The 20,158-nt window shown below is 43.6% G+C and overlaps 1 protein-coding gene across 9 annotated transcripts in view; it reads left to right on the top strand.

Annotated features, from left to right (window-relative positions):
- Positions 1-2,299: 2,299 nt before the first annotated feature.
- The window catches only part of PIEZO2 (piezo type mechanosensitive ion channel component 2), a 443,262-nt gene continuing 425,403 nt past the window's right edge, over positions 2,300-20,158 (top strand). For 6 of the 9 annotated variants that reach the window (XM_044382833.3, XM_044382832.3, XM_044382831.3 and 3 more), the window contains exon 1: positions 2,301-3,395. In XM_044382833.3, the coding sequence (XP_044238768.2) occupies positions 3,332-3,395 (64 nt within the window). In that variant the 5' untranslated portion in view covers positions 2,301-3,331. Of the gene's footprint in view, positions 3,396-20,158 lie in introns of all 9 variants that reach the window. The other 3 variants (XM_044382834.3, XM_057313247.1, XM_057313250.1) reach the window with 1 other exon arrangement.

The following is a 20,158-nucleotide window of genomic DNA, read 5'->3' as shown; positions in this document are numbered from 1 at the left end:
CTGTGTCACCCCATTGTGAAAATGTAGCCCCCGAAAGGTGAATTTGGTTTGGTGATGCCCATATTGAAAACCAATAGCACATCTCCTGAGTTTTGATATGTAAATGAGGACAGTGATTCTCAGACTGTACACCTGAGAATCACTGGAGAGCTTTCACAAAAATACAGGCAGGGAGGGGAGGGTGGGGGGGATTAAATCAGAATCTCTGGGTGTGGAGACTGAGCATTGAGATTCCACAGGAAGCTCCCCAGGTGACTACCATATGCAGCCAAGATGGAGAACCCTTTATATGTGTAGTCTAGATAATTAAAACTCCTTAGGTGTATGTGCTGGTAAGACTAAGAAGAGGGATCCAGGTCTTAGAATCTTTAAAAACTGAACAGCCATATTGGCACACAATGTGGCAGAGAAAGTTAAGAAATACATTTGGTAAGATCACCTATCTGCTGGGTTTCTTGTGTCTTCTAACTTAAACATCCACGTTAGTTATTTTGAAGGCATCTACATGGCTGGTATATGGAAAGGCTAGAAAGGATGTGAAGAAATATTCAGAGAAAACTGAGCATTCATGTAGTTACACAATACTATTTAAAATTCAGAAGGGTTTTAAGACTTAGGTCCCAAGAATAAGTTGTACCAGGGAGAGAGAGAGAAAGGGGAGGGGGGAAAGGGAGAACACCGTTTATGAACATCCAAATGCTAGACAGGTCAGAAAGGGTGCAGATTCTGCAAGACACAAAACAGTTCTCGGTAGTAGTCAATGATTTGCTGAGAACTTAATTTCCTACTGTCTCCTTCACCTTTACTTTTAGGCTCATGACTACATTTGGGGTTTAAATATCCAGCCTTCTTCAGGGCTCCAGAGCACACAAATGGTCTAAGTTTTGGGGTATCTTCACAAGATTTTGCTACCTCCAGGTCTTCATAAAAAAGTAATGGTTCAGTTTGTCATTCTCAAAGAATTTGGGAAGGCATCTGAACTTAAAACACAAGTTTACTGTATCTCAAAAAAGGGAGACCTGGTTAACACAGAGGACCAAGGTTTGCATAATTTTCATCAGCAGATTTTCCATTACCTCCAACCAATTCCAGCCTAGAACGCTAGTGCTGAATGAAGTTAAATTCTTCCTCTCTGTCCTCTTGGTGGAAAGACCAATTCTGAATGGTCCTCCCTACAGATCAGAAAATCATCATCTGCCTTCTGGTTGTGAGGATTCCAACAACGCCACAGCAGGAACAGATCGCCCCAATTCTTGGATAATGGGGGAAATAAGGGACCCAAACATACTGGCATCCCCCTCCTGGTCCCGGATTTCTCTAGATCTCACCCAGAGAACAAGGAAAAGAGAGGTTATTAGGAGAAAAGGGAAACGGTATACTCTTTTCCCCAGGAGTTTTAACAAGCAAGAAACAAATCCGAGGCGAAAAGAAGAGTTCTCCAAAATAGTGTACTAAGTGCGTACCTATCTGAACGCCCATACCCGTTCTTCGTAAGACGGGGAATTCCTCAAAGCTCATTCAACGTTAAAACTTCTCACAAGGTTAGGGCGCCTGGGTGGTGCAGTAGTTAGGCGTCTGCCTTCAGTCAGGGCGTGATCCCGGCGTTCTGGAATCGAGCCCCACAGCAGGTTCCTCCACTATGAGCCTGCTTCTTCCTCTCTCACTCCCCCTGCTTGTGTTCCCTCTCTCGCTGGCTGTCTCTGCCTCTGTCAAATAAATGAATAAAATCTAAAAAAAAAAAAAACAAACCAAAAAACAAAACAAAACAAAAAAAACTTCTCACAAGGTTAGATATGGATGGAGGGGGGTCATTGGTCTGGATTAATTCCGGGTTCTATTCTTCTTAATCAATGCAAGTGGGTACGCGTGAACTTGGCACAAGTGACAGTCCCACAAAGTTGTTCAAGCCCCTGACTACTCATGTGCCACACCTGTGCAGTTTTCCTGGAGCACCCAAGGATTCTCTGGGTTTGGGTAAGCTCAGGGCACTCCCTGTGGACAGGATGCCAGGATGTGTGGCTTCTGTTTCTGCAGAACGACCGAACTGAGCAGCGGTGAGGGTCTGCTGGAGCCAGCAGCGGTGAAAAGGCGCCGAGCAGGGCCGAGAGAACGCTTAAAAGTCCACCCGCGGGAGGGGCCGCGCTTCTCCCTGCGCGCGCTGGCGCCACGGGTGGGGGCGCGCTCGCCGCGTCGCTGCTCGGCGCCCGCCTGGAGAGCTGCCGCGCGGGGGGCGGGCTCTCGCGCGCCGGCTCCCGAGTCGCGGTCCCATTGGTCCGGGGGCACGCCCGTCCCTGGGTGAGGCTTCGAAAGTTTCATTGAAGGTGGAGAAGTGCGCGCCCGCCCGGGAGCCGGGGCTTCGCCGACAGGGCGAGGCTGCACCGCGGCGGACGGGGGGCGCGCTGGCATCCGGAGGGCGTTTGGTTTTCATTTTATTTTTTTTTTAAATTTAGGCCGTGGAGGAGGGAATTGGAGCCGGCCCCACTGGCTGTGTGCTTTCGTCTCGATTTCTGCCCACGCTCGCACGATTCCTCCTAGTGAGGGAGGGACTCGCAGCGCCACCCCCGGACCGATAGCTCGAGCCCCGTGCAGTCGGGGATGGTTCTGCGCCTCTGGCAGCTCCCACCCGGGTCTCTCCGGCGCGAAGCTGGGGGGCGCAGAGGCTGAGCTGCGCGGCCGCTCGAGGATCCGCAGCGGGGCGGCTCGGGACCTCGGGCAGCTCCGAGAGACCCGGCGGAGTGCGGCTCGCTGCAGCCTGCGTGGGCAGGGGGCCGGCGCCCGGCAGCAGAGGCAAGTTGGCTCCAGTGGGGGTTCCGCGAAGAAAACTCCCCTCCTGCCCCTGAGCGACTCCCCAGGAACCAGGCTAAAGGACAACACGCCCTTTCTGCCCCCTTTCCTCGCCGCGCCGCCCCCTGGGACCCTCCCGAAGTGCCCCCGTCCATGGCTCTGGCCCCGGCGACCCGCTGAAGAGGCCGCCGCCACAGAATTGGGGATTCCACACTTCATGGGCCGGCCGTGGGGGGGTCGGGCGCTTGGCGAGGGGGCTACCTAGAGCCTGGTTAGGGGCGGCCGAGCGCCCGGCGAGGCGCTTCGGAGACACCGGCCAAGGGCGGCTGAGAGACCTGCAAGGGGCGACCGAGAGCCCGGTGAGGGGCGGCCCACAGCTCGGGGAGTGAGCCCTCGAGGTGGACCTCGCGGCGGCCCTCTCTGAGGCGATGCCGGGTCGGCTGCGAGCCGCCCGCCGCCCGAGGCCCTAGATGGACATGGACCTGGCGCCCCAGTCTTAGAGACCCTCGAAATTCGCCCCTCTGCTTGGACTCGCCAGACCGACGCGATGGCCTCGGAAGTGGTGTGTGGGCTCATCTTCAGGCTGCTGCTCCCCACCTGCCTGGCAGTAGGTGAGTGTGGTCCGCTCGCCAAGGCTAAAGGGGGCGCCTGGGGAGGGGGCCAGGCTTCCGAGCAAACCTAAGTTAAGGGCTCTAGTGCTTGACGACTCTGTTGGGGAAGCCCGCGCCACTGTTTCTGTACCAGCGGAGTCAGACGCTGGTCTCACTTCCCGCGCTGGGGCGCACGACCTGGGTCTCTCAGGACCGTCCAGGGCAGGGTCCTGAGGGCCCGGATTAGCATGTGCTCAAGACTCTTGTGTTGACTTTAGTTACACGTGGAATTTTTTTTGTGGAGTATTGACTTGTGCACGAAGGATGTAAATCTGCCCGGAAGGCGGTTGTAGAAGGCCTTCCCAGGTACAGTGCAGCATCGAACCAGAATCCCCTCCGCCCCGCTGTCCGCAGACGCGCAGCACCTGGTGTATCCAGACGGTACCAAAGCCATTTCGCTCCCACCCCGTGTCCCAGCAACTGTGAGGGAAGAAGTGCAGGGCTCTGACCCTTCTAAAAAGAAGTTAGAAGGTACAGGGAAACAGTGCCCTCACGTTGCTTACTTTCTTTTATTCCACAAAAGCCCCTACAACAAAAACTCTCCATGCTGGGGCCTTAGAGAACCAAGACCCAGTTCCGCCTTCCAGGCGTCCGCCCTTACAGATCTTTAAAGGTTTAGAGAGCCGGACTGGGACTCCCTGGAACCGGTGAGGGTTAAGGGAAGTCCAGAAGGGAGCCTCTTCGACTCCCAGTAAAAGATCTCACTATTTCTGCAGGGCCGGCGGGACACTGAAAGCAACTGGGTGTCAGGTCTAAACACTGGCATCCTGCCTGGAGTGAGAGTTTCTGAGTTTCTCCTCTAATAGAAGGTGCCTGTTACACTGAATCCCCCTTCTAGGAATGACTGACAGCACCTTGGTTATCACTTCCCCCACCAGAGTTGGAAAACAGAGCACCTTTTACCAAGCAGCAGCTGCATTTACAAAGAAAGCATGGCCTTCATAGAAAAATCCACCTTTCTGCAGTTTGCTAGGGGTTGAGGACTCAAGATCACACCTGTGCTAAGTGTTTTATTTGTGCAAGTAATCGACAGGGGGGCTCTAGAGTGTTTCCTGATGGTCTAATCTCAGCTACTTGGGAGGATTTTTGTAGTCGAATATTAAGGTGTCAGAAACCTCCGCGGAAAACCAGAGAAGGATTTCAGAGTGAAAATAGTCCCTGGAGAAGATATAAGGTCCTTGGGCAGCCCAAGGGGCCGGGGTGCTCGTGCTGATCTTTCTTTGCCATTTGAGTTTTGAGCTGGGACCATTTTGCAAGGATCTTCATCCCTAACAACCACGCATGGAGGTGAGGAGCGCAGCGTCCACGAAGTTTACGTGGACGTCTCTCTCTGCCAGTTTGCCTAAGTTTCAAAACGGAAAAGGCTTTGGGAGAGCGATGTGGAGAAAATAGCACAGGCATAGTTCTGGTGCCTTACATGCATATGGTCTGGGGAATCGTCTGAGTATCTGAAGCGCCTGGCACCTTGCCTGGCACATTTACTGTTTGCCGAGTGGAAGCCAATGCCTGAGTTAACAAGGGGCTTTCAGTCTGAGGGCCGATTTGTGGTTGTCCGTGCAGACGGGGCAGGAGGCCTGGGGAGTGGCAGGAGGGTCAGAAGGCACTCTCTTCCTCTCTCCAAGGTATCTCCTCTCCCCACCTCACCATTCCCACTTCTTCCCCTACCCGAGCCTTTCCCCCCTTTCCGCCAACTCTCAGGGTAGGAGCTCGCCGCGACTGTTGGAAGAGTTCGGCAGGTGGTTACCTGCTGCCAGCTTGGTCCAGTCTGAGCTTAGTGCTGTGACAGCAAGGACTACCCCCTGTTGGCCACCCACCTCGCCCTGAGCTTTGGCCCTTGCAGAACTCAGCCTGGCAGCCCTGGATACTCAACGGCTGCAAGGGCCCGGGCTATGTCGTTCCGTCTAATCACTGGTGGTCTACACCGCAAAGTCCATCAGTGGGACTGCTCTGAGCTCTGCCCTCCAGAGGGGCAGGGACGCGCCGCACTCCCATCTCCCGCGCCCCAGGGCCCGAGGCGCCAGCGCGCTGCTCCAGAGAGGCGCGGAGGCTCCCAGAGGTGCAAGGCTGAGCGGGGAGCCCTGCCCGCAGACCGGGTCCCAGGCCCCGCCCGGCCCCCTGACCCCCGCCCTCTGACTTGTTCCTCGGCGCCCCGTGGGCCCCGCGCCGTGGCTAGCTCGCTGCACCGGACCTTCCCGGAAGGAGAGCTGCTTCCAGGGACTCAGATGCTAGCCCCCGCCCGCCCCTGGTCCTGCTCGGTAGCTCCAGGAAAAGCTGCAGTCGGCCCAGGTGATCCTCAGCCGCCTTCCCTTTCCAGCTTAGCTTCTGGATTCCCACGTATCTTCTGGGCTAACAGAAGGAAGGCTAACCTGTGGGGGGGGGGGGGGGCCGGGGGGGAGTGCGGTGGAGCCCCCCAGCTCGGTCTGGAGCCTGTTGCTTCCCCCACCCGTGTGGAAAGCCGACCTAAGGGAAGATGAAGCACGAGGATCTCGGACCACGTCCCCTGACTGCAAGAGCAAGAGCTCCGGGGAAGACCCAGGGGGCTGATCCCCTGAGGACCCCCTCACTTGATGGTTGCTGCTTAGGAAAGACAACCCACTTTCTAGCGACTAGATGCCTTCTAATCATTGTACTTGTAGGGACAAAAAGGGACTGGGTAGGTGTCGCCTGATTTGGGCATTTAATTCTCAACAAGAAGTGGATATTTTCAAGGTTATTGGAGGGTTTTCAGGTCTGCCTACTCCCAAGGTGCTACTAAATCAAATATTCAGGTTTCCCTAATATCCTGGTCATGGAGAGTGCAATGATCTGTTTGCCATTAGAATCGATTTTTACATTTTAGCCATCTAATTTTATATCTGGGCCAGGCAACCTTCAAAGCCAGGCCTTTGCAGTAGCTTGTGTATTTAAAAACAAAACATTTCTTTAATATTGTTGTTGAAATTTTTCTGCACAGGTATCCTCTAGCCATTTGGCCTAATGATAGATGTTAAAATTAACTGCCATTGTGTTTAAACTGATGCTTAAGGTTTCTCTTTTTTTCCTGTAGAAAGAAGTTTACAGAGAAGTAAGAAGTGATATCAGACCTCTTTTATTCAGGTGTTATGTGTCTCTTGAGCATTAAAAGCAAAATAAAAACTATAATATAATATAAAATAGTTGTTTACCATCCAAAATGAACATCCAGTGACAGATTTTCCCACATGAGTAGAAACTGAAAATTTTAAAGACCTCCAGAATTATTTATGATTACTTGGGTAGCCATTCTGACTTTCTTTTACAAATAATACATGGGGGAAAAGAAGCCAGACAAAATCTTCCATAATATTATGAAATCTCTAATAATTATAATAATAACTGATCATTGTTGAGAACTTTAAAAATATTTTTACATTCATTTTCTTTTAACATGACTGTACTGTCCCACTCATCTTTAAGTATATGATTTGAGTCTATTTCTGTGCCAGAACTGGATTTGTGCATTTTAATTCACATGCGCTTGACCAATTCATTCCATTTTTGCCTAGTACTGCTTAGAGCTTCCCAATGTCTTGCCTAAAGAGCAAGCTTAACCGTTTTCAGGGCGGAGGAGGGAAGCTGGCTTAGACAGAACAGATTGGTCCAGGAGGGGCAGAGCCACAGTGACATTACTCCCTTTTGCTTTTCTTAAATGAAGTGACCAGAGCTTAGGAGAAAACAGAGCAGAACAGGAGACTATAAAGCACACAAAAAGAATCAAACAACCAACTAGTGCTCTGAGAAAAAAATCACACTTGGGTAATTGCGCAAATACTGGAATAATTTCTAAAATTCCCTTTAGAGATATTGGATAAAAATTAGAGCAAATCCATGGAGTCGCTTTTGAAATATGTATGGGTGTGGCTATCTAAATATATTTTTTTCTCTATAGCATAATATATTTCTCCCTATGTGGCATGTGTCATTTGAAATTACACTTACATACACCCCAAGATTTATAGATGATGCCTGATCAGAGGTCTCCCCTTTGTCTTGCCCCCGCTATAGCTCTCAGTGGAAGGAGGTTTCAGCTGTTAAAGGATGCATTAACAGTGTTTAAAGTTACTTTCTTTTCCGTTACACCTTCTCAGTCTTACATAGGTAGATACTATTTATCACTTTCAGAAAGGAGAAAAGTAATAGTGGAAAGGGTTAGAAATGTATAGTTTAATTCTAAAATAAAATATTGTGTAAACACAGATGGACATGGTCATTTTGTTGCATGGGTTGTGGGTGCTGGAACCGTGTCCAGCCTGTGGGTTTGGCAGTGGGTCTGTTGCTTTACAGGCAATATATGCTTGTTCATAGTCAGTGATAAGCAGGCTGTTTTGGACCTCACCTTCGGGGAAAAGATGTTGTGACTTGGCAGTTTCAGAGATCTCCGTTCACATCCTGGCTCTGCCCTTTACTATTTGATCATAGAGTTGTTTTTGCTTGTTTCTCTTTTCTTTATGTAAAAGGGAGTTATTAATGCCTCCTTCCTTGCACAGGTGTGAGATAGTGTGCACAGCACACCTTGTATAATGCCTGACACTCTGCAAGTGCTCAAAGTGGGAGGTATTATTATTCCATCTATGTAGATGGGCAGAAGAGCAGGGATGCTTGAGGAATGTTTTGGTAGAAATTAAGACTAACAGGTAGTGACATGGGTTATAAGGATACTGATATAAGTGGGTGGGATTCACATGAAAGCAACTCTGTACCTTCCTATAGCCAAATTACATAATTGAAAATAGGTATGTGTGTGTTGTGGGAGAATTTTTAATTATCAGGATTTTTCACACCAGTTTTGCTCAGGATTCTACATATGCACAATTGCATTCTTCTGGTTAAATAGTACGGCCTCCCTAGACCCATGCTGACAGTGCTTACTTTTGACTTTCTGACACTATACCACCATTTTCATGGTATTTATTGAATATAATTTTATTGGTTTATCTGCTTTTACACAGCCATTTTCCTTTTAGTTCCTATGCTACTATAATTGTATATGACATTGCATAGTAACAGTATGTATTATTATAACTTTTCCTATAAATATTCAGGAGAACCTAGTATAGTATAGGTATACCTGAATATTTAAGAACAATTGATTAAGAACAATATGATGATACAAAGTATATAATGTAAAACATTAAATTTTGTAAGAGTTGTAGATTTAAACAGTTGTTTTGAGGACATGGAATCAGGTATACACAATAAAACAAGTATATCATTGTATGTAGGCTAAACATAAAGCTGTATTGGAAAACATTTTAAAAGTATTTGTCTGTAGGAGATAAGCATATATGAAGCTTATCACAGTCACCAGATCCTCCACTTGGCCTTTCAGACCCATCAGGACATGGCTGGATCTGTGGGGAAAACACATCAGATATTTTTGACAATTTCATAATTGTGACCTATCCAGAACATTAAGCTAAATCATTTTTGAAATTTAAGAGTGATAACATAATTTTTTGTATCTTTTCTATTTATTGGTAGATTTTTAAAAAACTATATATAATAGCAATTAAAAATACATTTCAAGTCTCCTGCAAAATATACATTTTTTTGTTTGCTTTGTTTTATAATATCAGGATGGTAAGGTTTTCTGATTGTCACTTTTGAATTACCTTATTTGCTATACTTGTAGGCACAATTCTTTTTTTTAAAAAAAATTTTATTACGTTATGTTATTCACCATTCATCGTTAGTTTTTGATGTACTGTTCCATGATTCATTGTTTGCATATAACGCCCAGTGCTCCATGCAATACATGCCCTCCTTAATACCCATCACTGGCCTATCCCAATCCCCCACTCCCTTCCCTCTGAAACCCTCAGTTTGTTTCCAAGAGTCCATAGTCTCTCGTGGTTCATTCCCCCTTCTGTTTACGCCCCCTTCATTCTTCCCTTCCTTCTCATACTGATCTCCCTGCTACAAATGAGTGAAACCATATGATGATTGTCTTTCTCTGCTTTACTTATTTCACTTAGCATAATCTCCTCCAAACCCATCCATGTTACTGCAAATGTTGGGTAATCGCTCTTTCTGATGGCTAATATTCCATTGTATATATGCACCACATCTTCTTTATCCATTTGTCTGTTGAAGGGCATCTTGGCTCCTTCCAGAGTTTAGCTATTGTGGACAATGCTGCTTTGAACATTGGGGTACATATGGCCCTTCTCTTCACTACGTTTGTATCTTTGGGGTAAATACCCAGTAGGGCAATTGCTGGGTCATAGGGTAGCTCTATTTTTAACTTTTTGAGGGACCTCCACACTGTTTTCCATAGTGGCTGTACCAACTTGCATTCCCACCAACAGTGTAAGAGGGGTCCCCTTTCTCCACATCCTCTCCAACATTTGTTGTTTCTTGCCTTATCAATTTTTGCCATTCTAACTGGCGTAAGGTGGTATTTCAATGTGGTTTTGATTTGAATTGCCCTGATGGCTAATGATTTTGAACATTTTTTCATGTGTCTGTTAGCCATTTCTATGTCTCCATTGGAAAAGTGTCTGTTCATATCTTGTACCCATTTTTTTATTTGATTATTTGTTTCTCATGTATTGAGTTTGAGAAGTTCTTTATAGATCTTGGATACCAGCCTTTTATCTGTAGTTTCATTTGCAAATATCTTCTCCCATTCTATGGGTTGCCTCTTTGTTTTGATGCCTGTTTCCTTTGCTGTGCAGAAACTTTTTATCTTGATGAAGTCCCAAAAGTTCATTTTTTTCTTTTGTTTCTCTTGCCTTTGGAGACGTGTCATGAAAGAAGTTGCTGTGGCCGATGTCGAAGAGGTTACAGTGTATGTTCTCCTCCATAATTTTGATGGATTCCTGTCTCACATCGAGGTCTTTCATCCATTTGGGGTTCATCTTTGTGTATGGTGTGAGAGAGTGGTCAAGTTTCATTCTTTTGCATATAGCACCATTTATTGAAGAGACTGTCTTTTTTCCACTGGATGTTTTTTCCTGCTTTGTCAAAGATTAGTTGCCCAAAGAGCCAAGGGTCCATTTCTGGGTTCTCTATTCTGTTCCATTGGTCTATGTGTCTGTTTTTGTGCCAGTACCATGCTGTCTTTGTGATCACAGCTTTATAGTACAGCTCAAAATCCGGCATTGTGATGTCCCCAGCTTTGTTTATCCTTTTCAACAATTCCATGGCGATTCGGGGCCTTTTCTGGTTCCACACAAATTTAAGGGCTGTTTGTTCCAGTTCTTTGAAAAATGTCATTAGTATTTTGATCGGAATGGCGTTGAAAGTGTAGATTGCTCTGGGTAGCATAGACATTTTAACTATGTTTATTCTTCTGATCCATGAGCATGGAATGTTTTTCCATCTTTTTGTGTCTTCTTCAATGTCTTTCATCAGTGTTCTGTAGTTTATAGAGTATAGATCCTTCACCTCTCTGGTTAAGTTTATTCCGAGATATCGTATGATTTGGGTGCTATTGTAAATGGAATCGATTTCCTAATTTCTCTTTCTTCAGTCTCATTGTTCGTGTATAGAAATGCAACTGATTTCTGAGCATTGATTTTATATCTTGCCACATTACCAAATTGTTATATGAGTTCTAGTAATTTGGGGGTGGAGTCTTTTGAGTTTTCCATGTAAAGTATCACGTCATCTGCGAAGAGAGAGAGTTTGACTTCTTCTTTGCCAATTTGAATACCGTTTATTCTTTTTTGTTGTCTGATTGCTGTTGCTAGGACTTCTAGTACTCTGTTGAACAATAATGGCAAGAGTGGGCATTCTTGTCATGTTCCTGATCTTAAGGGAAAGGCTCTCAGCTTTTCCCATTGAGAATGATATTCACTGTAGGCTTTTCATAGATGGTTTTTATGAAATTGAGGAATGTACACTCTATCCTTACACTCTGAAGGGTTTTAATCAGGAAAGGATGCTGTATTTTGTCAAATGCTTTTTCTGCATCAGTTGAGAGGATCATATGATTCTTGACTCTTTTCTTGTTGATGTGATCTATCACACCAATCAATTTGCAAATGTTGAAGCACCCTTGCATCCCAGGGATGAATCCCACTTGGTTGTGATGGATAATCCTTTTAATGTACTGTTGGATCCTATTAGCTAGGATCTTGTTGAGAATTTTAGCATCCATATTCATCAGGGATGTTGGTCTGTAATTCTCCTTTTTGATGGGGTCTTTGCCTGGTTTTGGGATCAAGGTAATACTGGCCTCATAGAATGAATTTGGTAGTTTCCTTCTGTTTCTATTTTTTGAAATAGCTTCAGGAGAATAGGTGTTATTTCTTCTTTGAATGTTTGGTAGAATTCCCCAGGGAATCCATCAGGCCCTGGACTCTTGTTTTTTGGGAGGTTTTTGATCACTAATTCAATCTCTTCGTGATTAATTGGTCTGTTTAGATAATCAATTTCTTCCTGTTTCCAAAACCTATGGGACACTGCAAAGGCGGTCCTAAGGGGAAAATACATAGCCATCCAAGCCTCACTCAAAGGAATAGAAAAATCCAAAATACAGTCCTTATATTCTCACCTTAAGAAGCTGGATATGGAACAGAAGAACAGGCTTCACCCACACACGAGAACACAATTGATTAAGATCAGGGCACGTATTGCATGGAGCACTGGGTGTTATATGCGACTAATGAATCATCGAACTTTACATCAAAAACCAGGGATATACTGTATGGTGACTAACATAATATAATAAAAAAATATTATTATTAAAAAAAGATTAGAGCAGAGATCAATGAATTAGAAACCAGGAGCACAGTAGAGCAGATCAACAGAACTGGAAGCTGGTTCTTTGAAAGAATAAATAAGATCGATAAGCTACTGGCCAGACTTACTCAAAAGAATAGAGAAAGGACCCAAATTAAAATTATGAATGAAAGGGGAGAGATCGCGACCAACACCAAGGAAATGGAAACAATCATTAGAAACTATTATCAGCAACTATATGCCAATAAATTAAACAACCTGGAAGAAATGGATGCCTTCCTGGAAACTTACAAAATATCAACACTGTAGGCACAATTCTGTCTTCAACTAGGATATTATGGACAGACATATTTAACTTTCTGGTATGTGAATTCCAAATTTTAGATACATTTTATAAAAAAGAATGGATCTGCTGTATCTATCTCTGTGGTTAGTTCTGGCTTTCTTTTGCAATTTCACCAGTCATCTGGGGGTGAAGATGTTGCTAAGACTTTACTCTCTCTTTATTTTTATTGAAAGGCACGTGGCATGATGGCTTGACTTTTGTATATTCTGATGTGATCACCACAGTAGGTTCAGCTAACATCTGTCTTCTCATATAGATACCATAAAATGAACAGAAAGAAGAAAAGAATAAAGGAGAAGAATTCTTGTGATGGGAACTCTTAGGATTTCTTCTCTCAACACCTTTGCTATATCTCACATGGCAGGGTTAGTTGTAGTCATCATGCTGTCCATTACATCCCTAGTACTTGTATATCTTGTAACTGGAAGGTTGTATCTCCTCTAATCCCCCCCCCCACTTCCTGCATTTTTTTAGATTACACATATAAGTGAAACGATACAGTATTTGTTTTGCGTTTCTCTGTTCTGACTTATTTCACTTAGCGTAATTTCACATCCGTGCCAGCAATTGCTATCTCGTCTTTTTGATAACGGCCATTCTAATGGGTGTGAGATGCTATCTCTCTGTAGTTTTAAATTGCATTTCCCTAATGATTAGTGATGTTGAGCATCTTTTCATGTACCTGTTGGCCTTTTGTGTATCTTCTTTGGAAAAATGTCTGTCCAGGTTCTTTTCCCATTTTTAAATTGGGTTATTTGAGTTGCTATTGAGTTGTAGGAGCTCTCTATATGTTTTGGTTATTAACCCCTTATTATATGAGGTTTGCAATATTTGCAATATTTTCCCGTAGGTTGTCATTTTACTTTGTTGTTGTTGTTTTTCTGTGCAAAAGCTTTTTAGTTTGATGTAGTTCCACTTGTTTATTTTTGGTTTTGTTCCTTATGCTTTTGGTGTCACATCCAAAAATTCATTACCAAGTCTTATACAAGGAGCTTTGTTCTTATGTTTTCTTCTAGAAATTTCATGGCTTCACTTCTTGTCTTTTAGTCTTCAATCATTTTGAGTTAATTTCTATGAGTGGTGTAAGATATGGGTTCAAGTTTCATTCTCTCACATGTGAATATCCAGTTTTTCCAGCACCATTTATTAAAGAGACTGTCTTTTCTCCATTGAGTATTCTTGGCTCCCTTATTAAATATTAGTTGACTGTATATGTTTGGGTTTATATCTGGGCTCCCAATTCTGTTCTATTCATCTGTTTGACTGTTTTTATCCCAATACCATGCTATTTTGATGACTATAGCTTTATAGTAGCATGATGCCTCCTGCTTTGTTCTTTCTCAAGATTTCTTTGGCTATTCAGGGTCTTTTGTGGTTTCATATAAACTTTAGGAATGTTTTCTCTACTTCCGTAAACAATGCTGTTGGAATCTTGATAAGGATTGCATTGAATCTATAAATGGCTTTTGGTGGTATTGTCATTTTAACAATATTAATTCTCCCAATCCATGGATATGGTATACCATTCCATTAATTTGTGTCACCTTCAATTTCTTTAATCAATATCTTGTCATTTTCAGCATAGGTATCTTTCATCTTCTTGGTATTTTATTGTTAAATTTCCTCCTAAGCATTTTATTGTTTTTGCTGCTATTGGAAATTTATTTCTTTTCTGAAAATTTCATTGTTAATGCGTTAACTACACTCTTAAGGAGTTATTTATTCTATTACTCAAACTCAGATGGATTCTCCTTTAAGTATTTTTTCCAACTCTGAACACTCCACCTCACTCCCCTCCTCCTCCCTGCCTTTAGACTCGGTTTGGTCAACACCAGGCTTCTTATCTTCTCTCTGCAGCTCTTGTGAGCTCAGGGCAAGATTTCCCTCCTCTCCTTGACCTGCACATTTGCAATGATACTGTTGGTGCCATTGACCCTCAGGTGCAAGTGCTTTGCAAATCAAGTGTCTTGTTCATAGATGTTCATCTAGGTTTTTCTTTGCTCTTCCATCTCAGTCAACAGAAGGGTTGTCTTGGGCTCACATCCTGCCTGTCCTGTAGTGTTGGAGAACCTCAAACCCCCATGTTGGCCTCTTTCCATCCTTCCCATGTGCTGAGCCAGGTGTGACTCCGCCTGCTCAAACTCTCTAGAATTGATTCTGCAGAACTTGGGGCTTTTGTCAGCATCAATTACATTCCCGCTTCACCCCAGTCAAATCAGACAAACCACTGTTGTCATTCTACATTCCATACAATGCTTGATTATCAGCCCAGGAAGTTTGTATTCCTCTCCTGGGAGCAAGTAGATTCTTTTCTCCAGTTGATAGATGACCCTTTTAGCCAGTTTCAATCAAAGACAATTCTATTCTTTGCAAGTCCTTTTTAAAATACAGGTTCCTAAGGCTAACAGGGCTTAGATAAGATAAACTTTATATCTCTCACATGATAGTCAAAATGTAGGTGATTCAAAGCTGGTACATTAACTATGCCCTACGATATTATCTGGGGAAGCCACCATTGCTCTGCTACCTTGTAGGTGTTGCAGTCATCCCTGTGGTTGAAGGTAGTCTGTTCCCATGTTTACAGCAAGCTGAAGGATGGAGGAAGTTACCACAGAAGGGACACTTCTTCCTCACCCTCTAAGTATACAGCCTAGAAGTTGCATGAATTGCTTCTGTTCACATCCCATTAGCTTGAGTTTAATAACATTATTTACCAACCTAACTGCAAGGAAATCTGGGAAATATGTTTAGTTTGGCTGTTAATGAGCTCAGCTAACAATGGGGGAAGATGATACAGTGATAAAGAAAGAGAATGAAGATCAGCATACAAATACCAGTCTCTGCCTCCTCTTGAGGACACTGCTGATGTGTCTAACTGCCATCTGCACTTTGTTTCCAGACCTATACTACACTCAGGTTCCAGCAGGCTCCTAAAGGTGAAGTACAAAGTGTGATCCACGAAAATCCAAAAGAACCGAGTTTTCCAATTTATACAGACAGAAATTTGAGGAACATGTGTAGGAATGGATGTTAAGGGTATAGAATAATATAAAGAAGAAACATAAGGTTGAATCTGGCCAAATTTATTGATATGGAACAACTAAGAAGACATTCTGGATTCAATATTGTTTCTCTAGGGGTTAGAAAGGGCTCTGTTTGTGTGGTTGGTTGGTTGGCTGAGACACGGACAGAAAGGTGACTTACACTAAATGAAGTTGTAATGCCAGACCTGTCTTGGTACACTATCGAGGAAGAGTGCCAAAGGCTTAGGGAGATCAGAATGATAGAGTGAACTTATCATGTAAGACCAGCTCATGCACTTTGGTCCAGAGGACACATGTTTCTCCACAACTGAGAAAGCAATTTGTGAGGAGACCCTCAAAATTCTCAAAGAGTTTTGTGGTTGCTCTTCCCTGTAGGTCAGATATTACACTGGAAACTGCTACCACTGACTGGGGATCCTTAAATACAGTGGGGATGTTTGGATCCCAGGCACCAAATGGCTCACTTAATTGCCAAAGCCAAGGTGGGTGTGGTTACCATAATGGACAGTGGAGTCAAAACAGTAATCAGAGTAGTCTGACTTGAAGAGAGCTTGACCTTTGGCTTATTGTTGGCAGTGTCCCTAGAAGTGAAATAGACAAGCAATCTACTAAATTCTGACTTGATAGGTATACATGGATGAGTTGTAGTTCAAATGAACCAAAGTCTGACTTGCATCCCCAACCCAGAGTCATGGCCCTTCAGTCAATTTCCAGGCTTGAGCCAGTCTATAGACTCAAAACCTTGAATGAAGGACTTATGTAGAACAGAATTGTCTTTGCTTAGAAATGGCCAAAGGGGCATCTATCAACTAGAAAAAAGAATCTACTTGCTACCAGGACGAGAATACAAACTTTCTGGGCTGATGGCCAAGCACTGTATTGCAGGTGGAATGGCAACAGTGGTTTGCCTGGTTTGATCGAGTGAAGGCTGGAATGTAGTTGATGCTGAAAAAAGCCCTAAGTACTCTTAACTCAGAATAGCAGATGAGGTCCCCTTGATGAAGGAACCTCTACAATACCAAAAGCAGCATGTCTGTCCTAGGGCTAGCCCTATACATGGGAAACAGAACACAAAAATCCTTCCCTCCTCTTCTTTTATTTGTATAATCTGGTTTCTGACATCCAAGGGGAACCTCTTTTGATTAAGTAACCCAGCTCTGAAGTCTAGTTGTTTTAGTACAGATCTTAGCTTGTCATACTAGCTATGTGACCTTAATCAAGTTGTTTAGCCCCTCTGTTCTTCAGTTATTTCATCTGTAAAATGAGTTGATAATAACAGTACCTAGCTCAGAGCATTGTTGCAAGGCTTAGATGACCGTGCTTGTAAAGTGCTTGGTGCAGTGCTTGACACATGGTAAACACTCAATAAATCTTAGGTCTGAGGATTAGTTCCAGACTCAGAAATTAGGCATTGCTATTAGTCAAAGGTGAGTTTGAGGACCTGCTCATCAGGAGCAACATCATTTCAATGGGCAGATGATTTGGAATTCCAGTCAAATTCCAAAAGAGCTTTGGAATGAGACCTGTTGGAAGTTGAGTACTGTCTGTCTGGACCCCCCCCCCCCCGCATTCCCCCATCATATATGCTGGAAGGCTCTGTACCATTGTTTATTGTTACCTTTGGAGCAATGTCACATCTGTGACATCTTTCCCCTTCTTTAATTCTCCTTTCTAGGCAGAATGAAGTGTTCCCTCTGTGCTCACCTGGCACTTGGTTCATATTATCACACAGTTTTATACTTAGTTGTATGATTGTTCTCTTCCCTTCCATGTATCTGCAAGTTCAGGGATCCTTGATCTCCTTACCACTCACTTACTGCCTAACACATAGTAGGCTTTTTAAAATATATAGATCGTTTGAATTAGAGGGTTTTTTGGCTGCAGAGTTGTGTCCTGTCATTATACTTCAGCTGTCTAGCAAGGGCTACAATATCCAGTGAATACTGAAGAAATATTTGCTAATTGATTAATTAAGAAATTCATGGGCTAAACATTTTCTCTTGAATATCTCAGAAGTGGGAAAATTCAGTTAGGTCCAGTATATTCTAGCCATTGGGTTTTCTGTCTTTGAATATAAAATTCACAACAGTCTAATTTACATGCCCTGTGACTTTCAGAATGTGAATTTGATCAACATGGGGATGAATAAAGTTTACTTGCTTTGCAGTAACTAGAGAAGGAGAAACGCATTCGACAGTGGTAAAACTTGCCCAGGGCATCATCCTTGAAGTGCATATGATTTTTAAAAATGTTTTCAGCTCTTCTGGAACCACACAAATCGATCTGTTTTCGATTGTGGTCAAATCTGCTAGGTTAGCAGTTTCGGCCACAGGTACAGGAAGGAGGAAGAGTGTAGAACCTTAACAAGCTGATAATTTTGAACCAGAGCTCCGTGGAAATGAATTATAGATCTGTGAGGCGTTGAGTGGTTCCTGCTCCTGCCATCTCTTTGCTCCGTTTGCATTCCCCAGACTGTACCTGCCTGCTAGTGGCATTATGCTTTCGCATCACCTCTCCTGCTGGAGAATCTACGCGTCGAGAATTTTGGAAAGGGCTCTGGTCTGAAAGTCTAACAAACAAGTCTCTACCCTATTCATAATGAGCTATGTGACTTTGCCAAGTCACAGAAACCCTCTGTTCCTCAATTATATCATCTAGAATATGAGGTGCTCAAGCCTGAGAAATATTTTCATGATCCTCATGGTAATATTTATGCACATAATTTTTTCTTCAATATTAGACAATATGACTGTAAAGGATTGCTTTTTAACCAACACACCAGAATTTTTACATCTAAATTGTTCTGGGCTTTTAACAACCATCATACATAAATCGTTTCACACCTGACCTCAAAGAAATGTTAGGAAAGGGAAGGAAAATAATTTTGTATCGTGTTAGGTATTTGAGGGTTTTTCACAAGAGTTGGTATGGAGGAGAGTTTAGGTTTTTGTAATCCTGACATTTCACTAACTCTCCATTCCTTGCTCCCAACACAGAATCACACACACACACACACACACACACACACACACACAGTCATCGGGGAAGATAATAAAGAACAACAAAATGTGTCGTCAAATCTGGTCTAGAATTGGCTGTGTGCAGCATTGCAGAACTAAAGGAATTTTACCGCCTGTCGTTTATGGTCAGACATGCCTATAAGGAAAGTCTAAACATGTGGAGTTATTAATTGAAGCTAAATGAACCTGTAGAGACCTAGAATTACACAAACAACATTTGAACCAGGAAAAGATTTATTTGGAGCCAAATATTGAATTTATCACAAAATGTAGCATGTCAGTGACATTGCAGACCTCAGGAGATTTTAGCTGGGCCATTCTATTATGCAGATGAAGACATGGGAGGGGCACAAAACTGCAGGTGTGTGTAGATAAGAGTCTGAGCCCAGGGTGGGGGGTGGGGGCTCCTGTATGGGCACTGCTCTCTCCTGGCTGCAGGGATACTGGGGGTTGTGAGCTTCCTGCACCTCAAAACCTCTATCCACACCTTCTCCTCTTCCAGTCTTTTGAGACTTACAGTTTTAAAAGTCTTTGAAATTAGCCAGGCCAGGTGAATCCTGACTCTTGTTGGCCTTGGGGCCTGAAGTCACACTACAGCTGATAAGCAATGAAGCCTTCCTAGCTGGAGCCAGGCTTGACACCCCTGTTCTAGACAGAGCTGCTGTAGCACTCCACCCCTGGTGGGTCATCTTCAGGCAGGAGAGACAGTTAAAGGTCAGATTACAAGGCTGTGAGAAGACGGAGAGGCATAAAATGGGGTTTGTTTCTGGGGAGCCGATATTTTCCAGAAACCTCCAGCTCCCTGGAATTTATCATCAATGACCACAAATCTCTTTAGCAATAATTTTCAAAGCGTCCTCGTTCTTGCTGTTGCATTGCCACACAGTCGTACTGTGCTCTGCCTCATGCTGGCGTTGCTCAACACCTCCCACCTCATACACACCTTGGGTTATTTGCAAACATTAAAACCACCCTTGACATGGCAACGATTTCCCACCATAGAGTTTAATCAGAAGGGATGTGGCGCAGGCCCCCAAAGAGTTTGTTGAATTGGATATCAAAATATTTTGAGCAATTATCTTTAGAATAAGGGTGACCACCCAAAGTTACTACCTAGAAGGGAACAGATCTCGGGTATTATCCTTATGACAGTGATCAGTTATCAGTTATCTGATCTAATACTCAGATTTGCATATTAGATCTAGCCCCAGAAAGTACATTTTGAATGTAGTGCTGGCTATTCAAAAATATCACAATCATGAAAAACAAGAGAGACTAAGGAACTTTGACAGATTGGAAAAAACAAAGAAGACAGGAAACTAAATGTATTGTGTCATCCTGGAGTGGATCCCCGGAATGGAAGAAGTATATTAGTGGTAAACTGGTGAAATCCAAATAAAATTGACAGTTTAGTTAAGAGTATTATACAAAACTAATTTCTCAATTTTGAGAATTATACTAAGGTTATGCAGGGTGTTGGGAAGCTGGGTAAAGTAATCATGGGAACTTTCTGAGTTAATTTTGCAACTCTTATGTAACCCCAAAATCATTTTAAAATAAAAGATTTTAAAGTTAAAAAAAAAAGAAATAAATGTAGTGCTGGTCTAC

This window comes from Ursus arctos, unplaced genomic scaffold (assembly GCF_023065955.2).
Source record: "Ursus arctos isolate Adak ecotype North America unplaced genomic scaffold, UrsArc2.0 scaffold_17, whole genome shotgun sequence".
Taxonomy (NCBI): domain Eukaryota; kingdom Metazoa; phylum Chordata; class Mammalia; order Carnivora; family Ursidae; genus Ursus; species Ursus arctos.
Note: the sequence above shows the minus strand (reverse complement) of the source record. Positions and strands in the feature narration are given on the sequence as shown.